The sequence below is a fragment of the Raphanus sativus genome, chromosome 7 (genome assembly GCF_000801105.2).
Source record: "Raphanus sativus cultivar WK10039 chromosome 7, ASM80110v3, whole genome shotgun sequence".
In the NCBI taxonomy this organism is placed as follows: domain Eukaryota; kingdom Viridiplantae; phylum Streptophyta; class Magnoliopsida; order Brassicales; family Brassicaceae; genus Raphanus; species Raphanus sativus.
This window is the reverse complement of record NC_079517.1, coordinates 12,291,215-12,318,450: the sequence shown is the minus strand read 5'-3', so window position 1 is coordinate 12,318,450 and position 27,236 is coordinate 12,291,215. Positions and strand designations below refer to the sequence as shown.

Below are 27,236 nucleotides of genomic sequence, written 5' to 3'. Positions count from 1 at the left end.
AATACAATACAATACATTACAAGTGTATGCATTTGCCCACAGGAACATGCAAATGCATACACAGTTTCCTGCGCACAACAAAAGCCATCACACCCTCTTTGTTACTCTCTGCCCTGTAAACAAACAGAAATGGTTTCAGGACCATTAGTGTCAGAATCATATCTAAAAGTACAAAGAAAGGTGGGAGATCAAGGGTTTACAGTTTCTCAGATCATCCAAAAGAACCACGGCATTTCACAGAACCACAGTTGCAGTGCCTCTTTCCATGTAAAACACTCCCATCTCTAGCCTCGGATGCAAGGGAGACTCCATAATCATATGTCAGTTCAGCCATCGGAGGAATATGACGAATGGCAAAGAAAGCAATGTGAACAACCGGTTCACCGTTTCCTTCACGAATAACCGGCTGCCACAGAACGTTTGGGGAGCAGCTATGGTTCATGAACCGAGCTACATTCCCAAGTTCTTAGCACTGATCAGTAGTGGTGACGGGAGACTAAACTCCTCGGAGATTTCATCTGAAGGATCCTCATCTACTAACGCAGGCTCATAGTTCCACTTAAACGAGTTATAAACACGCGATGTGTCAAAGACAAACTCATCATCTTCTTGCTCCATTCTGAGCTCCCCTCTGTCTTTGACCTCACCAGCATATTCACATATGAAAGAACCAGCACGAATGGGATCCCACGAACGTAAACCCCAACCACGGTTCCCTGTCTTAAACACTTCCATGCGGAACTTCAACCCTGTCTGAATCACTTTGTTTTTGCAACTGGCGTGACATGGACACGTTGGACCACATTCATACACCATCGGCCTCCTGGAAACAAGCATAACGCCGTAAAGGTAAGGCAGATCACCACCGTTCTGTCGGATGCAAGAGCAGTTTAGATCTCCCGGTGCACATGAGCCACGGCAGGAACAGCCAGTAGTGTGCTGCTGTGTTATTCTAAAGGCTTCCGAGTGTTTGAGAGTGGAGATGTAAGTAAAATAAGAAGGCCCCTTCTCATCATCAACGTCATTCACAAGCGAAACAGGTTTGCTCTCAACTCCTGAGGTGAGATCCGGAAGGATAAGTCCTGTTCTAGGAGTCAAACCTTCCTTCCACTTATGAACAGCTTTCCAGTACCCAAAAGCAGGTGGCTGACCAGGTTGTCTCACCAGTTTATACTTAAACGTGTTGCAGCCAGACTTCCCTTTCTCTACCCATGACTCTGAGATCGAATAAAGTCCATCGTAGATATAAATCTTCCCTGTTTACTAGCTGGATCCTCCTCTCCTCTTATCACTCTCACTCCATTCCCTTTCCTCAAGCTTCTCTCTAACGCAAGATTCCCCCTCTCAAGTTTCTGATCAGTGCTTGTTTGTTCTTGTCCGCATTGCCTCCTTGTCCACTGTATATCAAAGACTCAGGATCCTGTGCCTCGCCGTCGTAACGTCCAGCCGAAACAATGCTAGTAGCTAGAGGCTCCTCATCTGCTCCAGCGGCCTTGCTTGTTATATAGTCAATGCCAGCCATTGTCTGCATGTGAAGACCCACTAAGCACATCTCTATCCGTGAAAAGAAGATATCTCCAACCTCGATCCCAGGGACCGTTCCAACTCTCTTCTTCATGTTTGTCCTCACCCCATTGCTCATCAAAGAGCCTGCCGCTTTAGAAGTCGCGGCCTTTGCGTACTCTACCTGGCTTAACCGCCTCCTAACAGCATCGAAACGCATCAGCACGCTGCTTACTAAGTCCCCATTCCCATCTTCTCGCTCTGCTGCACTGATCCCGCTGTCGAAAACTCCACTGAACCGTTTCACAACCTGAACCTCCAAAGAAGGCTCTTTGGGGACTGTCTTGTCTTTTTTCTTTGCGTTACCACTTCCCTTAGGACGACCTCTTTTAGCTCCGGTTGAGCTACTAGGGCCATTTGATGCAGTGGTAGGTGTTCTGTATGACTGAAGAGGTGGAACAAACGATGGAGGAGGAGGTGTGTACTGAGTTTGGTTGAGATCTGGAGTATCTTGTGCAGGTGGTTGTGCTCCAAAGGGGAAGAAAGGTGAGTACCCAGTAGAAGAAGAAGAAGAAGGGCCAAAGGTGGAACTCCAACAAATGGTGGACCTTGATTACCATTTGGAAAAACAGGTTTCAAACTTCTCAGAGGTTTGACATCTAGCACTATGGACTTGTCATAATGGTTAGGATTTGGAACAGTGTTCATCCCTGGTACTCCTTCCATTGCTAAAAACTCCTGTAAAAAAAATGGGACCATGAGTTGGGTTAAAGAGCATTGACAAAGGCTTAGAATTAGCATTTTCTCTCACAAACAGATAAAATAAATATCACAGCATTTACTACACAGCCCTCTAGAACAACACCTTGCAGTTTCACCTTGTGGGTTATACTCTTTGCAGTACCAAAGAAAGTTACAAGGAAATGCAAAAGAATCCATTTTAAGAGCAAGCTTAGCCTTCAATATAGAATCCCTACAAGAATCGAAAACCCTAAAAAAATGCAAACTTTGCTACACTTTGTGAACCCACCAAGATGCAAAAGTAAAGGGTATTTTCATAAAACCTAAAATGTACAAATCTAACAACAACACCAGATCTTTTGTGCCCTAGGAGAAATAACGAAGGACAAAGAAAAAAAGCTTCCTTTTTGCCCATAAAGATCCGTAAAGGCATAAACCTAAGGTCTAAGGAGCATGGCGTAGCTACACCAACCCTTAATCGAAAACCAAACATACTAGTTTCAGATTCGCCAACGGAAAAAAAATGAAAACTTGTATCTACAGTGAACCATTCATATAAATTCATTTTCAAGATTTCATGGAAAGAAGAAACAAGACATTAGATTGTAAGACCACCAACCTCACGAAGTTGAGAAATTTAAATTAGGGCTCCGAGTAATTACGCGAAAGAGAGAGCAGAGAGAGACGAAAAGATGCCTTTCGATGTAGCATTTTCAGACAAATGCTCAGATGAAATAAGCGGAAGACGTTAGTGTTTCAGAGAATTCAGTCCGTTAGATTCTTATTTGCGTCATCTGTACCGTCCAAAAACCTCACCTTGAAAACACAAACCTTTCCTATTCGTGTTGTTACTGTCAGCCATTTATTTTCCTTTAATTTTTTATTTTTTTCTATCCAGCAAATTCCAATGTAATATTCTATCTGTTTCATAATATTTGATGTTTTACCTAATGTACAAGATTAAGAAAATTATATTTCTTTAATAAAAAATATTTTAAAGATATATTTTAAAATCAATTAACCAATAATTAAAAGACTGTAAAATCTAATTGGTTGAACAGTTTTCAATAAAGTTAAAGTAACCTTAAAATCTCAAAACTTCATCTAATTTAAAACAAAATTATCCTTCTAAAACATCGTCTATTATGAAACGGAGGGAGTATAAGCACAAGAATCCATAAAATATTTTTAAAAGGTCAAAATTGATCTTGTTTTTTCTTGCGCAGAAATATTTGACTAGTAATTTCAAGAGCATCCACTTTTAAAAAAGTTAACAAATTCAGATAAATCGAGTCTGTATTTGATTATGTAATAACAATTTTAACAGGTTAAAAAAATTCAGTATAATTTTCTTTTAAAATAATTTAGGGTCTATCCTTATGTAAGAAATCTACCGAATTTTGCCAAATGTTTCATTGAATTTGACCCAAATCTGACCATGTTAAGGATATCTCTAATCCAACTCTATTTTTTTCAAAATAATATAAAAGTAAATATAGAATAACAAATGCTCTAAATCAATTCTATATTTCAATATATTTTGAAATTTACTCTATAAATAAATAGAGTAATCTATTTTTGTTTATCCATGACTTCATTATGAAATGAAAAATTGGTAGAGTTATAACACTTTATTTCATATTCATTTTTGTCCTCTTTTAGAGGAAAAAATGAAGTTTTATTCCAAACTCTCCTTTATTTTATTTAAATTCTTCTTTAGTTTCTCTTTAGAAAATCAACAAACCCCATAAACATGAGTCCACAAAGAAACTGTAAGAAGCTATATATTTGGAGATACAAATTTTCAAGAATTAAATGAAGGTGAATTGGACTGTACAACCTTCAAACAAATTATAATTCATTAGATAACTAAATCCCTAATTCTCCTATACACAACCATCACATTATAAATAATAGCCATATTGTCTCTCAATTGTGACCCATGTGACCTGCTGAAAGCTTGGTTCGAAATTGCGCAAAGCGAGATGAAGCGAGGAGGCTGGCGCTTAGCGCCTAGCGCCATGACGCCACATTGCCAGCGCCTTGTGTACCTGCATCACAAAGGTACTCTTCAATACCATATCTCTATATATTACGTAAACAAGAATGCTAAGATAGAAACTAAAAATACCAAATCCATAAATAAAACTCAAAGGTTCATATAGCAAATGCAACACACCAAATGATAATACCAGCTTTTAGACATGATCACCTACAACATATACAAACATCGAATGAGAAAAAGCTATTGAGTATCCTAGCTTAGTGGGAAACAAAACATCATATATATACAAGACATATATACAAGACATGATCATAAAATTACATACAGAAAGAAGCTAATCACTTAAGGAGAAGAAGCTATGATAAAAACAAAACATGATCACAATTCACAACTACAACGCAAACAAACATGGAATAAGAAGAAGCAATTAGCGCCTATGATATAAAAAAGACATGATCATAAACTTATATTACAGAAAAGCTACTGATTTTAGAAGAAGAAACTATGTATCCTAGCTTAGTGGGAAATTTAAACGATCACAATAGCTGGGGTACACTAGTAGTGTAGGTTAGTGGGAAATCTACACGATTAGGTGAATAAGGGTTACTCTCCTCTACATGCCTATAAGTTATAAGGTGAATAACGTCAATCAAATCTTATTTTTGTATAGGTACAATAAAGCGGCGTTTTTACCGCTTAAGCAAAATAACAAAAGCGAGGAAAAACGACATAAAGCGAGGGTTTTATGTAACTCGCCTGGCAATGGGGTCCCTTGGCGATGAGGTCCTCGCCTTGTGGCTTTTAGCGCCATTGCGCCAAAAGCGCTCGCTTTTTCGAACCAAGGCTGAGAGTTTATTTATTAAAATAATTATTAACTAATAATATAATAAATTGTGGCTACAATAGATACACATCTTCTATCTCTTTCTTTCTCTTTTTACCAATTTTTATTTCTTCTTCATTCGTAAAAACACACGTACATTCATCTCAAAGCAAGGAAGAAACCCAGATTATGGGCTTAAGAAATTGAGTTTGGAGGAGAAGATGGTACCATAGAGAATGAGGTGACATCGAGCTTTTATACTATGTTTCTGTTTTTGTTTTATACTCTGTTTTTGTTTTTTGTACTTTGTTTATGTTTTTGTTTATACTTTGTTTCTGTTTTATATTATGTTTTTGTTTCTGTTTTTATACTATGTTTCTCTTTTTGATTTAGTGATCTAATGGTAAAGAATAATGACGGCGAAGCGTTAGAAGCGTTGTTGTGTCGGAAAAAAGAATAGGAGATAAAGATGATCTTTATACGGTGGTGAAGAATAACGACAGTGAACGAAGTGAAGGTGTATCAACACGTTTGAAAAAAAGAAAAATTGAAGAAGATGAACTCGGTGTCTATACTATATTAGATGAACGGAATAGTATAGTTTATATTCTTTAATGTAGCTATTTATGTAAGGTTACCATACTATTTGGGACATATTTGTATACTATTTCTTAAAACAGGGAAAATTGTTATATCTAAGATGTGGGTTGACATTTCCAGATTAGGGCTTAGTTTTATCATCTGGGTTGAGTTTTACTAACTCACACTTGATACTCTGTTACTTATATTAGTGATACGACCTCATTTATGTCGCAATGTCAGTATATTCTATTCAATAATATAATAGTACGACATTCCTATAACTTTGCTACTAAAGTCCTTTAAATTATTGAACGAGAACTAAAGTTTAGTTCCACGTACACTATAAAAGTACTATACTATATCCACCATGTAGTATAGTATTATGAACATGGTGAATATCATTATTTGAAGACGGGGGAAACTGTTTATATATCGGATGTGGGTTAAATTTCCGGGTTAGGGTATAGTTTTATCATATGGGTTGAATTTCACTTACTCACTCTCGTTACTCTCTTTATTAGTGATATGACCTCATTTATGTCGTAATGCGGCTATAAAAAGTACTATACTATATCTACCATGTAGTATAATATTATGAACCTGGTGAATATCATTATTTGAAGACGGGGAAAACTGCTTATATCTCGGTTGTGGGTTGACATTTCCGAGTTAAGGTATAGTTTTATAATCTGGGTTAAGTTTCACTTACTCACCCTCGTTACTCAGTTTATTAGTGATATGACATCTTCTATGTTGTAATGTAAGTCTATTTTATTTAATAATATAGTAGTACAACATCTATATTCTATTTAATAATATAGTTGTACAACACCCTGAATTATTGAACGAGAACTAAAGTTTAGTTCTCCGTGCACTCTAAAAATACTATACTATATCCACTATGTAGTATAGTATTATGAACCTGGTCAATGTCATTATCTGAAAATGGAAGAAACTATTTATATTTCGGATGTGGGTTGACAAATCCAGGTTAGGGTTAGTGATAACCATTTAGGATTTGAGTTTAAATTTCTATTTCATGTTTATGATTTATAATTGGGTTTATAATTTATTGATAAAGGTTTAGGGTTTAATATTTAAGGATTAATGTGGGATTAAAATAAGTTTTAGTATCTAGATTTAAGTGTTAAGATATATTCCCTCTGTTTTTTAAAGATAGATGTTTTAGAAAAATAAATTGTTTCACAAAGATGTATTTTTTATGTTTCCTATACAAAATTTGCAAATTTCAATAAAATTGATTGAATTTATTGAAAGACTATTGGTTAAAAATGCATTGAAATTTGATAATTTCTAAAAATGATGTATAGTTAATGTGTTCTCTTAATATGTGTGAAAACATCAAAACACACATCTTTAAAAAACAGAGGGGGTAATTGATTCTAAATTATTTTGATGATATGAAATATAATTAGTGAAATGTTTGTGGTTATTATGTATGTGATGTGGAGGAATTATTTTCTCTCTTTTGGTGTGATGTGGCTGTATTTTATTCTTTATTTTGGTAACACTTTCTCTTTCTGTGACTTGGTAATTGTTGTTGTTGAGGATATTACCGGAGCAAAAGGGAACAAAATGTTAGTTTCTTAATAATGTCAAAATCACTAGCATACACTTAATTTCATTCGTGTTTTAGGTTATTCAGCAAATAAGCCCTTAAATGAACCTTTTCTGTGTTCACCGAAATAATTGAACTTTTTTTTTTTAAACAGAAATAATAATAATAATTGAACTTTATCTTTTACAATCACTACTAAACTGACATAGAAATATAAAAACATTCCATAAACATTCCAAATTAGTTTTCTTTCAGATTTAGTTATATTGATTGACGAGTCAATTTTACAAACATGGTTTCAAATAACGGTCCTTCATAGATGGGCCCGAGTTATATTACTTCTAGCTAACCGAAAGATTCAAACACACTACTAATAACATTTCAAACACACTACTAATAACATCCCGTTCCTCTTGCATTAATAGATTAGCGAACTGAACCAGAGGAGCATCTTCCAAGACCTTGCGCATCGCACAACACTTTCACCACCTCTCTCATCGTCGGTCTCTTTACTGGATCTCTCTCTGTACAGCTCAGTGCCAGTTCAGTCACCTCAACTATCTGTTCCCTAAGATCCGAATCAAGAAGCTCTTCCACAAGAACCGGATCAATAATTGTTGACACCATGTCGTCCACGCTGCTGTTGCTCAACATAGATCTCACCCAGCTTACAATATCAGTACTGTCCGGGAAGGACTTGTCCACCGCTCTCTTCCTCGTAACCAGCTCCAGCAACACAACTCCGTAACTGTAAACGTCTGATTCTCTTCCCCTCACCGTCTTGAAAGCGTTCTCTACACAAAATCATGCGTGAGACACAAGAAACAGAGAATATATTCACAACAAACCAAAACCTAACAGATTATAAACCGGTTAAACTCTAAACCAAACTATACCAAGTCTAATATGTATAGTACAATTTGTGCGTGAGAAAGAAGAAACAAAGTATATTTACAACAAACAAGCCCTAACAGATTATAAACCAGTAACTAACCCGGTTAAACTCTAAACCGAATTATACCGTGTCTAATAAGTATGGTGCTGTTTCATGCGTGAGGAACAAGAAACATATAATATATATACAACAAACCAGGAAACTCTAAACCGAACATCATCAAGTCTAGTATGTATCGTGAGATGATATGTTTACCTGGTGCTATGTACCCGGTTGTGCCTGTAACAGTAGCAGTTGAGACCGTTGAGCCATCAAGAAGCCGAGCCAAACCAAAGTCACCAATGTGAGGCTCCAAATCCGAGTCCATGAGTATGTTCTCTGGCTTAATGTCACGATGAACAATCGGAGGATGACAATCATAGTGCAGATAAGCCAGTCCATGAGCGACCCCAAGCGCAATGTTGTACCGTGCAGACCACTCAAGCACGTCTTCTTTAGGGCTAACACCGTGAAGAACGTCGTATAAGCTTCCTCTAGGCATGTATCTATACAGCATCAGCCCGTCTTCTTTCCTCAGCCAAAACCCTTCCAACTTGATCAGGTTCCTGTGTCTGACTTTCCCTATTGTTTCAATCTCCCTCATCATGCTCTGGTTGGCTCGGATGTGAGATGCGAAAACGAGTCTCTTCACCGCGTAGACCTCTCCCGAGCCTAAAGAGGCTCTGTAGACAATACCGTGAGCTCCTCTTCCGATGATGTGTTTTTCGTTTAGATTGTCAGTTGCTGCAAGAACCTTGTTGAGCAGCTGAGATGGAGCTGGTTCCTCGGTGAAGACATAAGCATCTTTCTTTGGTTTTTCTTCAGGACCACGACGACGACCGCGTAGGCAGACGAAGAAGACAAGAGCAAGAACCAAAACCAACACAAATAAAGAAGACAAGACTGATATAAGCACGATCTTCCACGTGCTGAGACCACTCTTGCCGCGTCTAGATTGATCAACGCAGTAACTCATCTCGCTATTGTTGCTTATGAGGAAGGAACGTGGAATGCACAAGTTAGGGTTTCCCGAAAACGACGACGGATCAGAGCTCAACTGATTCTTCAACTTCTCAGGTATTGGACCGGTGAACTGGTTGTTCGAGACATCAGCGTGTAGCAACGAGGTAAGGTTACCGAGAACAGACAAAGACCCCGTCAGCTTGTTGTTGGACACGTTGACTCTCGTTAGTTTGAGAAGACGCCTCAAGCTGTCCGGAAGCTCGCCTGTTAATCCGTTTCCGCTCAAGTCCAAACCATAGATCAGGTTCTGTAACGAACCAACAGACGAAGGAATCTCACCGCCGAAAGCATTTCTAGCCAACTGCAGATCCGATAGCTTCACGAGCTCAGGCAAGAACGAAGGGATGCCTCCTGAGAACCGGTTCTCGCTGAGAACCAAAGTCGCCAAGCCTTTCAATGTATTATAGCTCGAAGGAACAGAACCGTTTAACTTGTTGAACCCAACGTCAAAACGCTCTAGGCTCACGCAGTTAGAGAGGTGAGGTGGTAGAGGGCCTTCGAGAAGATTACGTGAAAGATTCAAGTAACCGAGGCTTAGTAAGTTCCCAAGCTCCGAAGGTATCTCTCCTGTGAGTTTGTTTCTAGACAGGTTGATGCTAGAGAGGTTCCTAGAGCTCCCAAAGCTTCTCGGGATAGGTCCTTCGAAGCCGTTGCTGTTGAAATCAAGAAACGAAACGCTGTGATCTTGAGAAAACTCCGGGAGAAGACCTGAGAGGTTGTTCTCTCTGAGGATGAACCTCTCGATGCTCTTGCAATGACCGATAGACGTCGGTATCTTACCGTGGAGATGATTAGAACCCAAGTTAAGCACCGTCAGCTTCTTCCCATGGCAGAGGTTCGGAGGTATCTCGCCTGTGAGTTTGTTGTTTATAAAGTCAATCTCCTCTAAGCTGCTGTGCACACCTAAAGAAGATGGTATCTCTCCGTAGAAGCCGTTTTCGAAGAGAGTAACTTTCTTCAGATGCTTCAGACTCGTCATCTCTAGAGGTAGTTCACCAGTGAGGTTGTTTTGATAAACAAGCAGCTGAGCAAGACTCTGAATCTTCCAAACCTCTATAGGGATCTCACCGGAGAACCGGTTCTCGAAAAGCTCGAGACTTTCTAGCTTCTTCAGCTTACCTAACGAACTCGGTATCTCCCCTCCGAGCTGGTTATTGTTGAGCTTCAACATCTTCAAGCTAGAACAGTTACCAATCTCCTCAGGGATGCTCCCAGAGAGACGATTCTCCGAGAGATTAATAACAGTAAGCTTCTTTAACATCCCTAGCGAGGCAGGGATGGTACCTGACAGGTTACCACTCACAATCACCACACCGTCGAGGTTACTACAGTTCCCTAACTCAGGAGGAACAACACCTTCGAAATTGTTGTAAGACAACTCCAAACCCACAAGGTTCTTGCAGTTGGTCGAACCGAGACGAACCGGTCCGGTTAAGCTGTTGTTACCAAGAAAGAGTTCGGTGAGATTCTCAAGACGGTTGAAACTTTCGGGTAAAGAACCAACCAGCTCGTTCTTGTGCAAGTACACAACCTCCAGCTTACTGCAGTTCCCGATTGACTCAGGGATGTTACCAGAGAACCGATTCTCAAACATACGCAGATCGAGAAGCTCCTTAGCTTCACCGATGCTCTCCGGAATCGAACCGGTTAGATTGTTGTACTCAACGCTAAAAGTCTGCAGCGCCGGGATTCGAAACAGGGACTCGGGTAGCTCCCCGGTGAGGTAGTTTACGTAGAGGTAGAGATCCGCCACGCTCTTTAAGTCGCCGAGAGTGTTAGGGATTTTACCGGTGAACTCGTTTTCGGATAAATCTAGGTAAAGGAGTTTGGTACAGTTTCCTAAAGTGGAAGGTATGGTTCCGGAGAAGGTGTTGGTGCTCAGATCCAGAATCTGTAAGCTTCTGAGGTCGCCAATCTCGGGACCTAACTGGCCTGAGACGTCGGAACGGGTGAAGTTGAGAGAGGCGACGTTGTTGGAGTCGTCGCAGGTGATGCCGAACCAGTTGCACGGAGTGGCTGAGGGAGATGAGTTTGGTTTCCATGTGGAAGTTACTTCTTTTGGTACTTTCTCGAGATGTTTTAGAAGTGAGAGTAGAGTTAGCCCTTCTGAGTTGAGACAAGAGACGGACGCTATGTGGGTGGTGGAGACAAAGAGACAGAAAAGGAGAAGACTTTCGAGTGGCGATCGAAGATTCTTCTTCATCTTAGATTCAAAAATCAAGAATCATGCAGAAGCTAAAATCAAGATTGGAAGTTTGAAGTGACAAAGCCTCCCATGAGAGAGAAAGAGAGAGAGAGAGAGTACAAAACTTGATTTGATGGGGGTGATAATAATAACTAATAATCACAATCTGATGTTTGGTCGGTATTGTACAACGATTGCGAACCTAAAACGTTCAACGCGTTTTCTCTTTGGACGGCGTTTCTGGTTCGGTCTTCTTTATTTCTGTTTTCAGACACACGTGTTTTAAAAAGGAAGTCTTCTTCTTTGTTTGATTGATTCTCTCTTTAAGAAAACTGAAAACGTGACTCATTTAGGATACCCTACAACGATGTCGTTTTGTTCTTGTATGTAGGCAGAGAAAGTATAAAACCTTTAACAACAAGAAACGTAATCACACACACTTGTTTCGTTTTTGGTTAATTAATTAATTGGATTCCTTTGTCCATTTGCAGTTTTGTTTGGTGGATGGTCACTTGATGGAGGTAGGGTTGGGTCAATTATTCAGTTTGGTACTACTAACAACCAATTATCAAGTATATTTATATTCATCGTTTGTAGACAATATCATCGTGCACTATCTAACTTTTAAAATGTGATATATATTACCTGTATACGCACTATAATATTCGATTTGTTTAGAATATCCAAACGTTAGTTTGAGGCTTTGAGCAGAACAATTTGTCTACTAAAGTTAAGATTCTAATTGTCTATAACAACACTATAATATGTTAACTTTAACTTTAGATTACGATTTGTTAAACTGATGAGAACATCCAAACGTTAACTTTTAATATGATATATTACGTGTATAACAACACTATACTATTCAATTTCTTAAACCGATAAGAACATCCAAAACGTTGACCTGAGCAGAACAATCTTGCTACTATTCAACACCATATACATAAAACTTGTGCTTTCAAGATCCGAGATAGCATCAACAAACTTGATTCCATGTGTTCAACGAACAACGAACTTCAAAATATGAAAACATTTCCAAACTATCATTTATCATTCTCATCTGACATTTTCTCAAACTCTACAGTGTTGCACATATACAATTGTAAATATCTCAGTCTTGAGAAACTTAAAAAAGAAGTGTGAATCCATGACTTGTCCACTATTTAGTTACGCCAACTAGATGACAAATCAAGTTGCACATTGTATCCCCCACCAAGTTGATGCCTGCGACATTATCAGTTTCAGACCACTTTAGGCTACCCTGTTCACATGTAAGAAACACAAAACACACTATCTAGACCAATGTGCGAAAAAACCTTGTAGCCCTGCGCAGAAACTCAAGTGGCTTCCTTTCTCTTCTTTTAGACCTAGAACCTGCAACAGGTCGTCCTTAGTCTCAGACTAATAGTCTGTTTGCATCCGCATCAATCACAGCTTGTTACACTTTTGTTAGAGGTTTGGGTTAAAACGCCGAAACACAAAAGGTTCAATAACTTGAAGAGAATGAGAAGGCACAAAGAAAAATGTCAAAATTACTATAGATACCAAAAACTTCTCTACAACAGAGAGTTCTCCTAGTGTTGCAACTGATAAACATATAGAGGATCGGTAGCTCTTTAGGCTCCCAACTACCTGTAGGCTGTAGGCGTATGCAAGTTCCATAGCTACCGAATCAAAAGAAGAGTAGCGAGAAGCGCTGCGTTTCTCAGGCTTATCTGGAAAAACCTGAAGCGTGATTGATTTATACATCAAAAGGAACAAATAAGAAGGGTAAATAATCAATGAAAGAAACGAAGGAGACTGAGATGTACTCTCTATCTTCTCCTCAGGTTTCCAAGGCAAGTTTGTATGTTTGCATCAATTAAATCTTCTGAAGAACCCTACACAATTACACAAAACGTATGGAACACGTAAACTCTCTATGATTGTATCATATATAAACAAACCAAAAAAACTTAAATTTTGTCCTAATCACAATATAAAGCCATTAAAAAAATTCCGCTGCCGGGAATCGAACCCGGAGTTCAAGGATGCTAACAAGGTAATGAGTCTTGCGACCCCGTTATGTTAGCCTTAATGCTTTAATAGACCGGTGTGCTACAGCGGATCTAGTTGTACTATTCATATGTACAACATTATTTATTTATTAAATTAAAATTTGAATGGGCTTTAAGAATAGTTACACTAAACCCTCTGGTCACTAATAAAGATTGTCGGCCAGAAGATGTTGCATAGAATCCTTCATAATATGCTGATGGTAAAGACAATTACACTCAAGTTTCATGTGTTTACATAGAAAAAACTTAACATAATGGTACTCCACAGTTGATGGCTTCTTAGTGGGATTGGTCCAAGGAGTTAACTTTCGACTTGGGGGATCCCTGTGGCTCTTGACCAGCCTCATGTGGGAGCTGGGTCTGTGAATGATAACCCAAGGAACGGTATCTCCATTGTTCCTCTGGTTCTTTTGGCGAAACTCGCTGATACAAGTAGTCGGTAATACTGAGGAAGGTGCTTTGGAAGGTGCTTTTCTGGACGCTGCTTCCAGATACATTCTGTTTTCATCAGAGCTCCAGGACAAACCCAATTGTTAGTGTCTACTGATTTACTAAGGCTGGTTTCAACGGATGTGAGGATAAACCCAATTGTTTGATTCAACTACTTAAGCGATCCACGGGATCAACCTTCAATATCTCTCCGGGGAATAATCCACAAGCTACCTTGATGATGCTTGGGAGGTTAAAAAAAAACTGTCAAAGTTTTATACGCTTGTGCCCATGCTTTTTGGTCAGACTAAAAACAATTATCCATGACTAAATTGCAGGTACATGGGGTTGTAGATGCTGAGAGAGAGACTGTCTACAAGTGAGATACAAGATGAGCTTGATGAAATTTTCTGGATTAGTCTTACTGATTCTTTTGCTGTATGTTCACCTGTAGCATTCTAGTAATTGCTTGTACAGATACTCTGTTCATTTGTTCATTGGATTCCTCTACTTAATTTATTTTGCCAATAGAGTATAGCGAGTTCGTGTTTAGCTTAAACAGCAGGACTGAGATGTAATGATCAATAGCTGACTTTACTCATATCTACTATAGTATAGTTTCAAGCCTTGCTCTGTCAGAAAGTTGTTATTTTGACTACTTCAACTTCCATCAACCAAGATGATCCACAAGCCTCAAACGAAGATTCAGTAGCTCACTAGACTTTACGGATAAGGATGTTAATCTCTTTAGCACAGGATATAACATTTCTGCATAAAATGTAGCACTAGACTCTAAGAATAAGGATGTACTTGTCAGATGTATCCTTGACAATGAAGCCAAAATATGAACTTTTTAATGCACAATTCAAAAAGAAATCATATTGTTGCAAAGGTAAAAGCTGAACACACAAGGTCTTTATATAAAGTAGTTATAAACAAAGCATATCTCAAAGTGAGCAACATACACAAATGCGCCAGTATTAGCAGATAATAGGTGTAACGTTCCCACAAGGACCTCGTCCTAGATGGCAGATAGTCCAAAGCATATGGTTGTTGGTTCTCTAATTCATCCTCTGCCTTGAGCTCTGCAAGCCTCCTGGACAAATCATCCTCATCGACTTTCTCCTCTGTCGCAGTAGGGATGGCATGACCAGCAGGCTGAGGTAATCCAACATAGATTTCAAGACCATAGTCATCTGCAACCTGCTGCATGAGGCTGTTGACTTCGCCTTCAGGAGTGGACAATGATGTAGAACCAGCCATGGCGTTCTCCATGAACTCAGCTTGGACCTCCATGTTCACAAACTGCTTCTCAAATGAATATATAATCTCTGACATCTTCTGTAGATTTCCTGTTGAAAAGAAACCGAGAACAGATAAGAACCCAATGAATCTACTTAAAATTGTATTGACATATAGGTTCAAGGAAGTTACACACACAGATAAGCTCAAAAATGTTTTAGAATTTACCAGGATGTTGTCGAAAAAGTGATGTGTTGTATTTCAACACGTATGGTGCCGCTGCTACAATCATAGACATGCAAACACAGACAGCTATTATGCTTGCATCGTACACGCAAGCAATCAGGAAAAACTAATGCGTGATTGATGTATACGTCAGAAGGAACAAATAAGAAGGGTGAGCAACAATGAAAGAAACGAAGGAGATAGAGATTACAATGCAAGCTCTACTCTGTCACAGGCTGAGTCACTCTCTATCTTCCCTTTAAAGTTTGCAGGGCTAGTTTGTATGTTGGTATCAGTGAATCGTCTGAAGAATTCAGCACAAGGTTTACAATTCCAACACAATTACACAAAACTTATAGAACACGAAAACTGTCTATGATAGATAACAAGGAACAGACTTGTATCATATCTAAACAAAACAAAAAAAACCCTTAAATTTTGTCCTAATTACTGTAAATAATATGATGAGAGATAGATGGAAATAATTATATTTACTCTCATGATCATAAAGCTTATACATGTACAACTTATATAGGAAGATAAGAATATAAACATTAAACCTAGTTTCCTTAACTAAATATATACATATCTCAATAATGATATTCACATTTATGTTTTATATCTTCATGATTCTCTATACGCCCCCTCAAACTCAAGGCGGTGATAAAGTGACAACTGAAGCTAGGCTTGAGATTGAACGATAATAGATCAAGACATGACGGAGAGCGCAATGGTGGCTATGAGCTTGATGCTTTTTTTTTGTTGGTGGCGATCAAAGAGATCTCAGGATGGGGATAGAGAGAGGCGGAGATCCAATGATCTGTGTTTGTGAACGCAGCGGATCCAGTAACTGTGGTAGCCAGAGACTGGAGGACATAAGATTTGGGTTTTTTTTTTTTTGACATTGGAAGCCTCGTCAACGTGAGATGGTTGGAGAGGAAGCACCTTGGCTTGGAAACAGGAAACAAAACAGAAGCTTGAAGGCTTATAGATTCATAGATTCAGAGGCTCGTTTGATGAGCTTGAATGATGGTAGGAAGCTTTGGCATGGTAACAAAACTTTTCTTTTTTTTTTAATGTTTTTTTTAATACCTAAAAAATATAGAACAAAGAAAATGTTTTTTTTTTCAGAAAGAATAAATAGATCGAAGTCTTTGGAGACATGAATAATAAGAAGCTCAATGGCTTAGATTCAGAGGTTCACATGAACATGAATGGTGGAAGCATATAACTTAACAGAAAATATAGTAAAAAGAAGCTCAATGGCTTGAAATCGAAAAATAAAGAAGCTTTGTGGCTTGAAGGAAATAAAATAAAAAACAGGAACGGAACAGATCGTTAGATCATTGTGGCTCTGATACCATGTAAAGCTAGATGGGCTTCACACTTAAAACCAATTGGTGATTAGTGGAGAGGCTCATCCACTTTATATACTACTAAGGATCCCTTCCAACTACCGATGTGGGACAACTATGTGTCTAATACGCCCCCTCGAGATGATGGCTCTTTGAGCGTCAGTCTCGGAATGCTCGGGCAAAGATCGATGGGCCAACTTTGGGCCAGACCGATGTGGATCGGGTTGGACTGCGTGGATCGGGCTCTGATACCATGTAAATAATATGATGAGAGATAGATGGGAATAATTATATTTACTCTCATGATCATAAAGCTTATACATGTACAACTTATATAGGAAGATAAGAATATAAACATTAAACCTAGTTTCCTTAACTAAATATATACATATCTCAATAATGATATTCACATTTATGTTTTATATCTTCATGATTCTCTATAATTACGATATAAAGCCATGAAAAGAATTTCCGCTGCCGGAAATTGAACCCGGATTTCAAGGATGCTAACAAGGTAATGAGTCTTGCGACCCCGTTATGTTAGCCTGAATACTTGAATAGACCGGTGTGCTACAGCGGACCTAGTTGTACTATTGATATGTACAATATCATTTATTTATTAAATTAAAATTTGAATGGGCTTTAAGAATAGTTACACTAAATCCTCTAGTCACTAATAAAGATTGTCGGCCAGAAGATGTTGCATAGAATCCTTCACAATATGCAGATGGTAAAGACAATTACACTCAAGTTTCATGTGTTTACATAGAAAAAACGTAACATAATGGTACTCCAGCGTTGATGGCTTCTTAGTGGGATTGGTCCAAGGAGTTATCTTCTCCTCAAGTTTCCGGACAACAGAAAAAGCTAGTTGTATGTTGGCATCAATGAAATCGTCTGAAGAACCCTACACAACATTTGCAGGTCCAACACAATTACACAAAACGTATGCAACATGAAAACTCTCTATGATAACAAGGAACAGTCCATGTATCATTATAAATTAATTTAAAAAACCTATAATTTTGTCCTAATACTCAGGACGTTTCTTATCACTCAAAAATTCGACTTAGTTTGGTCTATCAAGTTTGCAGAGTGTTAAATCAGTAATCTTAAATCTAAACTGTTTGTGAAGCTGTATCTAATTTAAAGTTGACTGGTACAAGGGAATTTGGTTTCAATACAACACCCGAAGCAATTTTTCACGGTATGGACTACAAACAGAAACAGACTTCCGACATACGAGAGGATTTTCTCATTGAAGGGGAATGAAATCAACTGCGAGTAGTGTCCTGAGCTGATAGAAACCCGAAATTGCTTTCTAAGAGGAAGTTTGGAAGAATCTAACCCATAAGTTGCTATCTACTCAATATACAAGTGACTGGGATGTGATCATTAGTCACAAAATTCTAAATTTTGGTCCATAAAACAAAGCCAATGACAAAAAGACTATTTAAAATTAGCTTGTTCTATATAAAGTACAAAATTTCCACTGCCGGGAATCGAACCCGGATTTCAAGGATGCGAACAAGGTAATGAGTCTTGCGAGTCGCGACCCCGTTATGTTCGCCTGATCATTGAAATTGACCGGTGTGCTACAGTGGATCTAGTTGTTTATTTAGCAAGTAAAACAGTATCTATCTTATTAAAACAGAAACATTCTGTTGGATCTAACATTTATTTTGTAAGTTTTTAAATTAAATACACTTTTATACTTTATAGTTAAACATACATTAAATCACTAATGTTTCTTTCTTTATACTACTATTCATGTTTCCAAACAATATACTTATTTCTTTATACTACTATCAATGTTTCCAAACAATATATTTTTATACTACTATCAATGTTTCCAAACAATACAATAAGTAAATCTTAGTTATTTTATATCTATCATTTTCTCTTTAAAATTTTGTAGAAACGTCATAATTTCATAAATTGCCAAAATAATGAACTTTAAAATTTGGATTATAAGATTACAAATTATGAAAACTATCTATCTTATTAAAAACAGAAACATTATAACTTTTTCTAGGTGGATTTTTAAGTTGGACATCACATTATTATTCTTAGTCTAACCTTTCATTTAAATATTTCCTTAAAGAATTTAATACCAACCTTCTATCATTTAACTCCACCATACTTATCATTTAACATCACATTTGTTGTATATATTCTTTCGTTTAACATATACTCCACGGTAGTATAATATCAACGTAAAACTATTAACAAAAACTCTTTAGCTCCACCGTAATTATTAACGAAATATCTATTCTTTCGTTAAGAGTATACTAACATTATCATATTTATATTATATCATAGTACAAATATAACAATCCCTTTCTTTTATTATAGTCAAATGAATACAACAAATGTCTCAATATAAATATTACACCAGTCTGAGTTCTTAAAAAATATAAATATAAATAAATAGAAATAAAAATAAATATTACACATGTTACTAAAAATATAAATAATAAACGAGTCCTTAGCCAGTCATTATACATTTTTGACTATCTTGGTCCGGTTATCTCCCAAACCAATTAATTCAATTAACCAAATAATCTAAGAACATGTTTCAGCCACATCGGAGATTTTTTGAAACTCAATACTAAAGATATCAGAATATATTTTTCTTGATGCTCAAATAATGAATATACACTAAATAGAATAACTTGACGTATATTCTTATTTCAATAACAGAAACATCAATTTATACTTTAAAAATAATGATTATGGGAAGACCCTTTCACCAAATTATGAATATACACTAAATAGAATAACTTAACATATATTCTTATTTCAATAACAGAAACATCAATTTAAACTTAAAAAACGATTATGAGTCTATTATGCCTAAAATATCCGCGGCAATCAAATATTCACAATCAAATTACCATATTTGAAAAATCATAAATATGGAAAATCTCCTTCTCCAAGTTTATTTTACTATACCTAAAATCTCGGTGTCATGAGATTTTGTATTTATTATATCTAACTTAATAGGTTAGGGAATATTCATTCCTCCCACTAAAATGTGTCCATAAATAATTGTATTCGTATTCATCATTGCACATTCATAAAACATTCACAAAAAGCTCTTAATAAAAATACATATTCTATACTTTGAAAAGTATATCTATTGATGGGTTCGAAGTAAACGATAATGAAGAAAGAAGTCTTCGGATTCTCTGAAGGAATTAAATTTGATCGGGTTATCCATATTTTTTTCAACCTGAATCGGTGACTTGGAAGAGGAACAGACACGTTTAGAGGGAAAAAAACATGTTTATGTTTTGAGAAGAAAATAAAGCAAAGACAAAGAAAATAAGATGTAACTATTTTTCATTCTTTCTTTCCTGGAAAATTGTTGTTACTAATGGACTTATTAATTCTATATGGACATGGAAATTTACAATGAAATTTTTACTTTCCTCGGCATAATAGTTAGATTGTTAATAAATATAAAACAAAAAAAAAATTGTATTCTTTTTATTGCACTTAAATTAATAAAAAAACACATTTTCATTTTTTATTTATTGAAATTTTTAATACACATTAAAATACTATTCTATTAATAAAAACAAATTGAAACTACATTTTTTTTGGGTTAATACAGTTTCATTTAAATTATTTGACCAAATACACTATAAAACATTTATATATCCCCACGCTTAATATTTCTTGCTATTTCTTAATTTTTTTTTCCATAAAATTGTTTGTTTTATGTATCTTATAATTTATAACTATTTTATTTAAATTATATGAAGACTTCATTTGTGTTAGTCTAAATCGTATTGGTTAATATTAGATTAGTGTCTTCACTTTACGTCTATTATGTTAGTCCAAATCGTATTGGTTACTATTAGATTAGTGCTTCACAATTGCATCTATAATATACTGATACTTTAATCGTGTTTGCACCATACAGTTATATCTCTAATACACCAATGAAAAACTATTAATACAAAAAACAGTTTTAACATTGTTCTTAAACAATACGTTTTGGATAAACTCGAAATTTATAAAACTACATTATATGAAAAGGATAAATTCCAAATTGTATTAACTACTATAGAATATATATTATGTGTTAAAACGAAAATAAAATCCGCGCGGTCGCGCGGGTCATGATCTAGTTTATTTATTAAATTAAAATTTGAACGGGCTTTAGGAATAGTTACAGTAAACCCTCTAGTTATCTAATAAAGATTTTGGGCCAGAAGATGTTGTATAGAGTCGTCCATACGTCGTCCATAATATGCGACGGTAAAGACAGTTACTCAGTTACACTCAAGTTTCATGTGTTTGCATAGAAAAAACGGAACATAATGGTAGTCAAAAGTTGATGCTTCTTAGTGGGATTGGTCCAAGGTATGTTTCGACTTGAGTGATCCTTGTGGCTCTTGACTAGCCTCATACGGGAGGGTTTGTGAATGATAACCCGAGGAACGGTATCTCCATTGTTCCTCCGGTTTCAATGGCACTGATACAAGTAGTAGGTATTACTGAGGAAGGTGCTTTTCTGGAGGCTGCTTCCAGATTAATTCTGTTTTAGCGATCCACAGGATCAACCTTCAATATCTCTCCAGGGAATAATCCACAAGCTGCCTTGATGATGCTTTTGAGGTAAAAAAACTGTCAAAACTATTATCCATATGACTACAATTGCAGGTACATGGGTACGTAGGGCTGTTGATGCTGAGAGAGAGACTGAGATACAAGATTAGCTTGATGACATTTTCTGGATTAGTTTTACTGATTCTTTTGCTGTATGTTCACCTGTAGCATTCTAATAGTTGTTTCTACAGTTAGTCTATTCATTCTTTCATTGGACTCCTCTCTACTTAATTCATGTGACAATAGAGTATAGCGAGTTCGTAATTAGCGGATGCAAAAACAGCAGGACTAAGATGTAAATATGTAATGATCAATAGGCAATAGCTAATTTTACTCAGAGTAGCTACAATAGTAAAGTTTTAAGCCTTCCTTTGACTCCTTCGACTTCCATCAACCAAGATGATCCTCAAGCCTCGAAAGAATATTTGCCGGCTCACAAGACTGTACGGATAAGGATGTTAAGGTCTTTAGCACAGAATAAAACATTTCTGCATAAAGGATGTTACTTGTCAGATGTATCCTAGTCAATGAAAGCCAAAGTGTGACTCGAAGTCTCGAACATAAACTTTTTCATACACAATTCAAAAGGAAATCATATAATTGCAATTCGTAAAATTTATATAAAGTTATAAACAAAGCATATCTCAAAGTGAGGAATATACACAAATATGCCAATGTTTGTAGATAATAGCTGTAACATTCTGGTAAGGACCTCGTCCTAAATGGCAGATAGTCCAAAGCATATGGTTGTTGGTTCGCAGATTCATCCTCTGGCCTTGAGCTCCGCAAGCCTCCTGGACAAATCATCCTCATCGACTTTCTCCTCTGTCGCAGTAGGGATAGCATGACCAGCAGGCTGAGGTAATCCAACAGAGACTTCAAGACCATAGTCATCTGCAACCTGCTGCATCAGGCTGTTGACCTCGCCTTCCGGAGTGGACAATGATGTAGAACCAGCCATGGCGTTCTCCATGAACTCAGCCTGGACCTCCATGTTCACAAACTGCTTTTCAAATGAATCCATAGTCTCCGACATCTTCTGTAGATTACCTGTTTAATGGAAACACAAACAGAGGACAGACAAGAACCCAATGAATCTACTTAGACTTGTCTAATGATTAGCAGAAAATAAACAGACAGAACCAACACTACAATCGAACACATTTCGTCTGCAGCAGACAGAACCCCAAATTGCATAACAATGTAACACAATGAATCTACTTAGACTTGTCTACTCCGTGCTATACATTTTCTTTCACTCATGCTACTTTTCCACTTAATAACTATGTAATTGAGACCAAAGGAAGCTACTTTCCTCTTAGGTTTCCATAAAGACAAAACCTTTCTCTCTACCCACAAAGAATCATGCAAGCCCACATTCACCTAAACCCTAATTAACGATTATCTGAAGATCGAAATTACCTGTGGCGAGGGAAGACTCTAGGGATTTGACGATGTTGGTCATGGATTTGGTGATGGTGGCCATCTTGGCCTGAGTGTCTAAGCGAGCAACAACAGCGTCGAGGCGAGAAGCGAGACGGAGGTAGTTCATCTGCTCGCTGCGTTTACGAATGGCGTTCTCGGCGTAGATCCGAGCACCATCCATGTTACCTTTCTCGATGGCCTTCTTCACCTTGAGTTTCTCCGCCTTCTCTTCCTTCTCGCACTTCCTTGACTGCCTCTGCAGAGATTTGGAGGTGAATTTGAGGTCGAATATCTGGTTCATCAGCTTATCTGTGTTACCCATGTTTTGATCGATTTGCTTCTACACCTCCTCTCTGGGATTGGATTAAGATCTCTATCGGAGAAATTAACAAACGGAGAAAATATCTCAACGCGTTATGGACGAAGAAGAAGAAGAAAGGAGAAGGAATCTAATTAAGTGGGGCCCCTTGGTTTTCCTAAATCAGATCGGACTTGGCCGGTTCAATCTTATTAACGTGATTGTCGGTAGTCCCGGTTTAACATTTTATCCACCTATCCATTATGAACGGCTGTTAAAGACACGCGCGCGCATGAATAGAGAAAAGAAAGAAAGAGGCATACGTGTCAGTAACGACTCAGCACCGCCGATGGATGAGTCATCATATGCGTGCCAACTCACGAGCTCCTTTTCAAACTCAATCCCAATTTGGAAACCAAAGCTCTGTCTTTTCCCATTTCTAGAAATGATTCTTGCACCCGAAGCAATCAAGAAACCGAACCAAACCCCAATGTTATAAATTTTGATGCGTAATAAATTCGATATATTGGCATGGAGTTTTGAGACATTTTAAACTTGATCACATTTATAATCCATAAGCCGTACGTAGAGAGCTAAAAGTGAGAGAAAGGTAGAAAAGATACTAGTGATCAGAAGCAAACAAGGAATCACGAAATGGATGGAAGCAATGGAGAGGAGCGACTCGTTCACGAGGTTGCTCTTGTGGTTCCTAAGAGGACTCGAGAAGAAGAAGAAGGAGACTGTGTTGAAGTTTTGGTGACTGAACTAAAGAAGAGAGGGATGGTTGTCGATAAAGATGTTGGTCTCGCAGATGTGTTTCTCAAGGTCTGTTTCTTTTTTACAGTTGTGAAAGTCTCTATGTTCACTTATCACTCTTGTCTTAGTTTTCATACTAAAACACTGATCTGGAAATTGAAGAGGGAGTGTCCCTGTAAGAGTGAATTGATAAACTTGCTAATAGTGTGACTTATGTATCTCTCCTTCAGTACCGTTTGAAATAATTAGAAATCAAGTATTACTTTCAGGTAGCAGCTCCTTTGGAGACCTTGGAGAGTGCAGCAGCAGAGCTTCATATACGTAAACCTACTCGTCTTGGTAATATCTTACTGGTTTCTTGTCCTAATAGCTAAATTAATTTGATAAAATGAACATATACTAATTTGCAGCATCACATATCTTCTCTTGTCTTAATATTTTGATGGTTTGTTAATTATCTCTCATTTTCAGGAATGGATCTGCCCTTTGAGATGCAAGGGTCTGAGGCTTTCATTCAGCAACCTGATGGGTCTCTGTTCAGCTGGTTTGAACGTTTTCGTTGCTATCAACACCTTCTCTATGGAATTGTAAGTCCCGAGACTCTCCAACTCGTCACTATGTAATCCCCCTATTACATGTTTTCAATTGCTCAAGTGTATCAGTTTACAATGTTACTGTTTCATTACTGCTCTTGAAAATACAGGTAAATTGTTATGGACACGACGTTACACTGAAACTTGACGGCAGAGAGCTTTGTTGGGCAGCAGGAGAATCATTAGTTAGAAAGTTGGAATCAGAGGGCGTCATCAAACAAATGTTTCCTCTGCATGGTAAGCTGTTTAGTCTACGTTTGGTTTGCAGATAGTCTAGACTCTTAAGTATGGTTTAACATTCTCAATAAAAAAAAAACATTTGTTTGTAGATGAACTGAAGAGGAAAGAACTTCTCCCAACTTGGGCTTTAAACTGGTGGAACTTCACAAATCAACCAATTGATAAGATCTACTCTTACTTCGGTGCAAAGGTAGGCACAATAGATAAATCTAACTTGCTAACAGAAAGCTTTTTGTATGAACCTCATTAAAGAGAAATATCACAGATTGGAGTCTACTTTTCCTTCTTGGGAATGTATACCCAGTGGTTACTATTTCCAGCCTTGCTCGGATTTATTGTCCAGATGGTTGATTTTGGGTAAGTTCTAAGTCCTGTTACAAGCTCTTAGACATGCCCTGCTCATCCACAATACCTTGTATGCTATTTTTCTTTTGTCAGGTCTTTGCAGTTTCTTGTTCTCCCAAGTTTCTTTGTCATTACCACACTCTGGGCTGCCTTGTTTCTTCAGTTCTGGAAACGTAAAAACGCTGCTTTATTAGCTAGGTATGATTCTCCTCCTACACTGATGCTAAACTTATTGCAACAGTTTGGATTCTCTTACCAACTAGTTCTCTTTTTCTTAGATGGCAGATAAACTGTTTAGTTGGTCCCAGTCAAGGATATAGATTTCTCGGAATGGAATGGAGCTCACTTCCCTTTCCAAAGGAGCTTGTAAGGAATCTAGGAGATGAGAAGTTCAAAGAGAAGGAACCATATCAAAGATACGAATGGTTTGCTTATCGCAAGAGGTTTAGGAATGATGTTCTTGTTTTCATAAGCATTATCTGCCTCCAGCTTCCATTTGAGCTTGCGTTTGCTCACACTTACGAGATGATCACATCCAATACAGCCAAGTGAATTAGACCTTACTCATGTAGCTAGTTCGCTACTACCAGTCCTGTGTTAGCAATTTTGTTAAGACCGTTCCGTGTTGTTTTCAGGTTTGTATTGCTGGCTATCTACCTTCTAATCATTCAGTACCTCACGAGGTTGGGAGCCAAAGTGTCTGTCAAGCTGATAAATCGAGAGGTGAACGAGAGTGTTGAGTACCGAGCTAACAGCTTGATTTACAAAGTAAGAGACAACATTGTTTACAAGGTTCTTTTCGTGTACTCAATAGTTTCTTGTTTCTGATCTTTGCTATGTTGCAGGTCTTTGGGCTCTACTTTATGCAGACATACATTGGGATCTTCTACCATGCTCTATTACACCGAAACTTCATGACACTTCGACAACTATTGCTCCAACGGTTGATAATCTCACAGGTAACAAAAAGTTACTGCTTCGTTAGATACTCACTCTACTGTGAAAATGTTTATAGTAATATGTGCTTGGGACTCAACTTTCTTCAGGTTTTCTGGACCTTGATGGATGGTTCTTTGCCTTACCTTAAGTACAGCTACAGAAAGTTTAGAGCTAGGTACACCCTTTGCTTCATTCACGAGAAATCTTGAGCAATATTAAAACTGCTTTCTTTCTTTCTTTCTTTTTTTCCAGGAAGAAGAAGAGAAATGAAGTTGGACCATCAACAGGAAAAATACAAATATCCTCAAGAGTTGAGAAGGAATACTTCAAGCCTACATATTCAGCAAGCATTGGCGTAGAACTTGAAGATGGACTATTTGATGGTACTTAAGTTATCAATTGTGTGATTGATTAATGTTTTTTTGATGTAGCTTGAAATGGAAACTTCATTCTGCTTTATGTAGATTCACTCAAGCTGGCCTTGCAGTTTGGAATGATCATGATGTTTGCTTGTGCCTTCCCTCTTGCTTTTACCCTTGCTGCAGTGGTAATAATTAACATGTGGTCAATCAGTTTCATATTTAGCTTTTGGATTTTTTTTTTGTTGAATATATGTTGGTGTGTACAGAGCAATATAATGGAAATAAGAACAACTGCTTTAAAGCTATTGGTCACATTGCAAAGGCCTTCTCCTCGTGCTGCAGCAACAATTGGAGCTTGGTTAAACATATGGCAGGTGACTTGGATAGCAAGGAAAATTAGCTTTATCATGTACTGCTGTTTTAATCTCGCTGCACTGAGTTTTTTTTTTCCTTGTGTGTTTTAGTTTCTGGTAGTAATGTCCATATGCACAAACTCGGCGCTCTTGGTATGCTTATACGACAAAGAAGGAAAGTGGAAGATGGAACCAGGGCTGGCTGCAATTCTCATCATGGAACATATACTCTTGCTTCTTAAATTTGGACTCTCTCGTCTTGTCCCTGAAGAGCCTGCTTGGGTTAGAGCCAATCGTCTGAAGAATGTGACACAAGCACAAGACATGTATAGTAAACAGCTCTTGAGAAGCAGTTCTGGTGAGTCTACCCCCATGGTAACACCTGAACAAGAACAAAAACAACAACAAGAACTGAAGCAATCGTGAGCTGAATACATAGAACCAAAGAACATCAAAAGGTTTGTTTTGTGTTTGTGCGACAGTTTGATCTTCTTTTTTTTGGGTCCTTTTTTGCATAAAACATGTAATAATGAGGAAATCCGTTGTTTTGTTTGTAAATACTTTGAACTATGAGGAATTCAGTTTTAACATACTACATGTTATAATTGAACTCAAAAGAAGA

General features: G+C 37.4%; 5 protein-coding genes and 2 pseudogenes across 8 annotated transcripts; 1 reads left to right on the top strand and 6 right to left on the bottom strand.

The window, feature by feature from the left end:
• Positions 1 to 145, bottom strand: part of LOC108834584 (uncharacterized) — a 2,242-nt pseudogene extending 2,097 nt beyond the window's left edge.
• LOC130497466 (histone-lysine N-methyltransferase, H3 lysine-9 specific SUVH3-like) lies at positions 43 to 3,009 on the bottom strand (annotated as a pseudogene).
• Positions 3,010 to 7,462: 4,453 nt separating this feature from the next.
• LOC108817575 (leucine-rich repeat receptor-like protein kinase PEPR1) lies at positions 7,463 to 11,605 on the bottom strand. Its single transcript, XM_056990923.1, has 2 exons — positions 8,384 to 11,605; positions 7,463 to 8,027 (listed from the first exon to the last, which is right to left on the bottom strand). Exons 1-2 carry the CDS (start codon positions 11,391 to 11,393, stop codon positions 7,660 to 7,662), a joined length of 3,378 nt encoding a protein of 1,125 aa, XP_056846903.1. The 5' UTR covers positions 11,394 to 11,605; the 3' UTR covers positions 7,463 to 7,659.
• Positions 11,606 to 12,194: 589 nt separating this feature from the next.
• On the bottom strand, positions 12,195 to 13,475 carry LOC130497544 (uncharacterized). Of its 3 annotated transcripts, XR_008936520.1 has the most exons (4): positions 13,187 to 13,475; positions 13,008 to 13,100; positions 12,692 to 12,749; positions 12,201 to 12,599 (listed from the first exon to the last, which is right to left on the bottom strand). XR_008936520.1 is itself a non-coding variant. In XM_056990430.1 (3 exons), exons 1-3 carry the CDS (start codon positions 13,122 to 13,124, stop codon positions 12,535 to 12,537), a joined length of 327 nt encoding a protein of 108 aa, XP_056846410.1. In that variant the 5' UTR covers positions 13,125 to 13,475; the 3' UTR covers positions 12,195 to 12,534. The 3 variants fall into 3 exon arrangements, 1 of the variants encoding a protein (XP_056846410.1); XM_056990430.1 differs by having other exon boundaries at positions 12,195 to 12,599; positions 12,921 to 13,475; XR_008936519.1 differs by having other exon boundaries at positions 12,205 to 12,599; positions 12,692 to 13,100.
• A 1,262-nt stretch (positions 13,476 to 14,737) lies between these two features.
• LOC130498018 (ESCRT-related protein CHMP1B-like) lies at positions 14,738 to 17,134 on the bottom strand. Its single transcript, XM_056991349.1, has 2 exons — positions 15,332 to 17,134; positions 14,738 to 15,213 (listed from the first exon to the last, which is right to left on the bottom strand). Exons 1-2 carry the CDS (start codon positions 15,399 to 15,401, stop codon positions 14,738 to 14,740), a joined length of 546 nt encoding a protein of 181 aa, XP_056847329.1. The 5' UTR covers positions 15,402 to 17,134.
• Positions 17,135 to 21,883: 4,749 nt separating this feature from the next.
• LOC108814305 (ESCRT-related protein CHMP1B) lies at positions 21,884 to 23,148 on the bottom strand. Its single transcript, XM_018586845.2, has 2 exons — positions 22,726 to 23,148; positions 21,884 to 22,353 (listed from the first exon to the last, which is right to left on the bottom strand). Exons 1-2 carry the CDS (start codon positions 23,048 to 23,050, stop codon positions 22,067 to 22,069), a joined length of 612 nt encoding a protein of 203 aa, XP_018442347.1. The 5' UTR covers positions 23,051 to 23,148; the 3' UTR covers positions 21,884 to 22,066.
• A 414-nt stretch (positions 23,149 to 23,562) lies between these two features.
• LOC130497510 (anoctamin-like protein At1g73020) lies at positions 23,563 to 27,206 on the top strand. Of its 2 annotated transcripts, none has more exons than XM_056990371.1 (15): positions 23,563 to 23,851; positions 24,052 to 24,121; positions 24,254 to 24,369; positions 24,486 to 24,612; positions 24,705 to 24,805; positions 24,881 to 24,972; positions 25,054 to 25,158; positions 25,239 to 25,403; positions 25,596 to 25,728; positions 25,806 to 25,919; positions 26,007 to 26,074; positions 26,152 to 26,282; positions 26,364 to 26,446; positions 26,528 to 26,635; positions 26,726 to 27,206. In XM_056990371.1, exons 1-15 carry the CDS (start codon positions 23,681 to 23,683, stop codon positions 27,038 to 27,040), a joined length of 1,899 nt encoding a protein of 632 aa, XP_056846351.1. In that variant the 5' UTR covers positions 23,563 to 23,680; the 3' UTR covers positions 27,041 to 27,206. The 2 variants fall into 2 exon arrangements, with proteins under 2 accessions (XP_056846351.1, XP_056846350.1); XM_056990370.1 differs by having other exon boundaries at positions 25,239 to 25,508.
• The last annotated feature ends 30 nt before the right edge of the window (positions 27,207 to 27,236 follow it).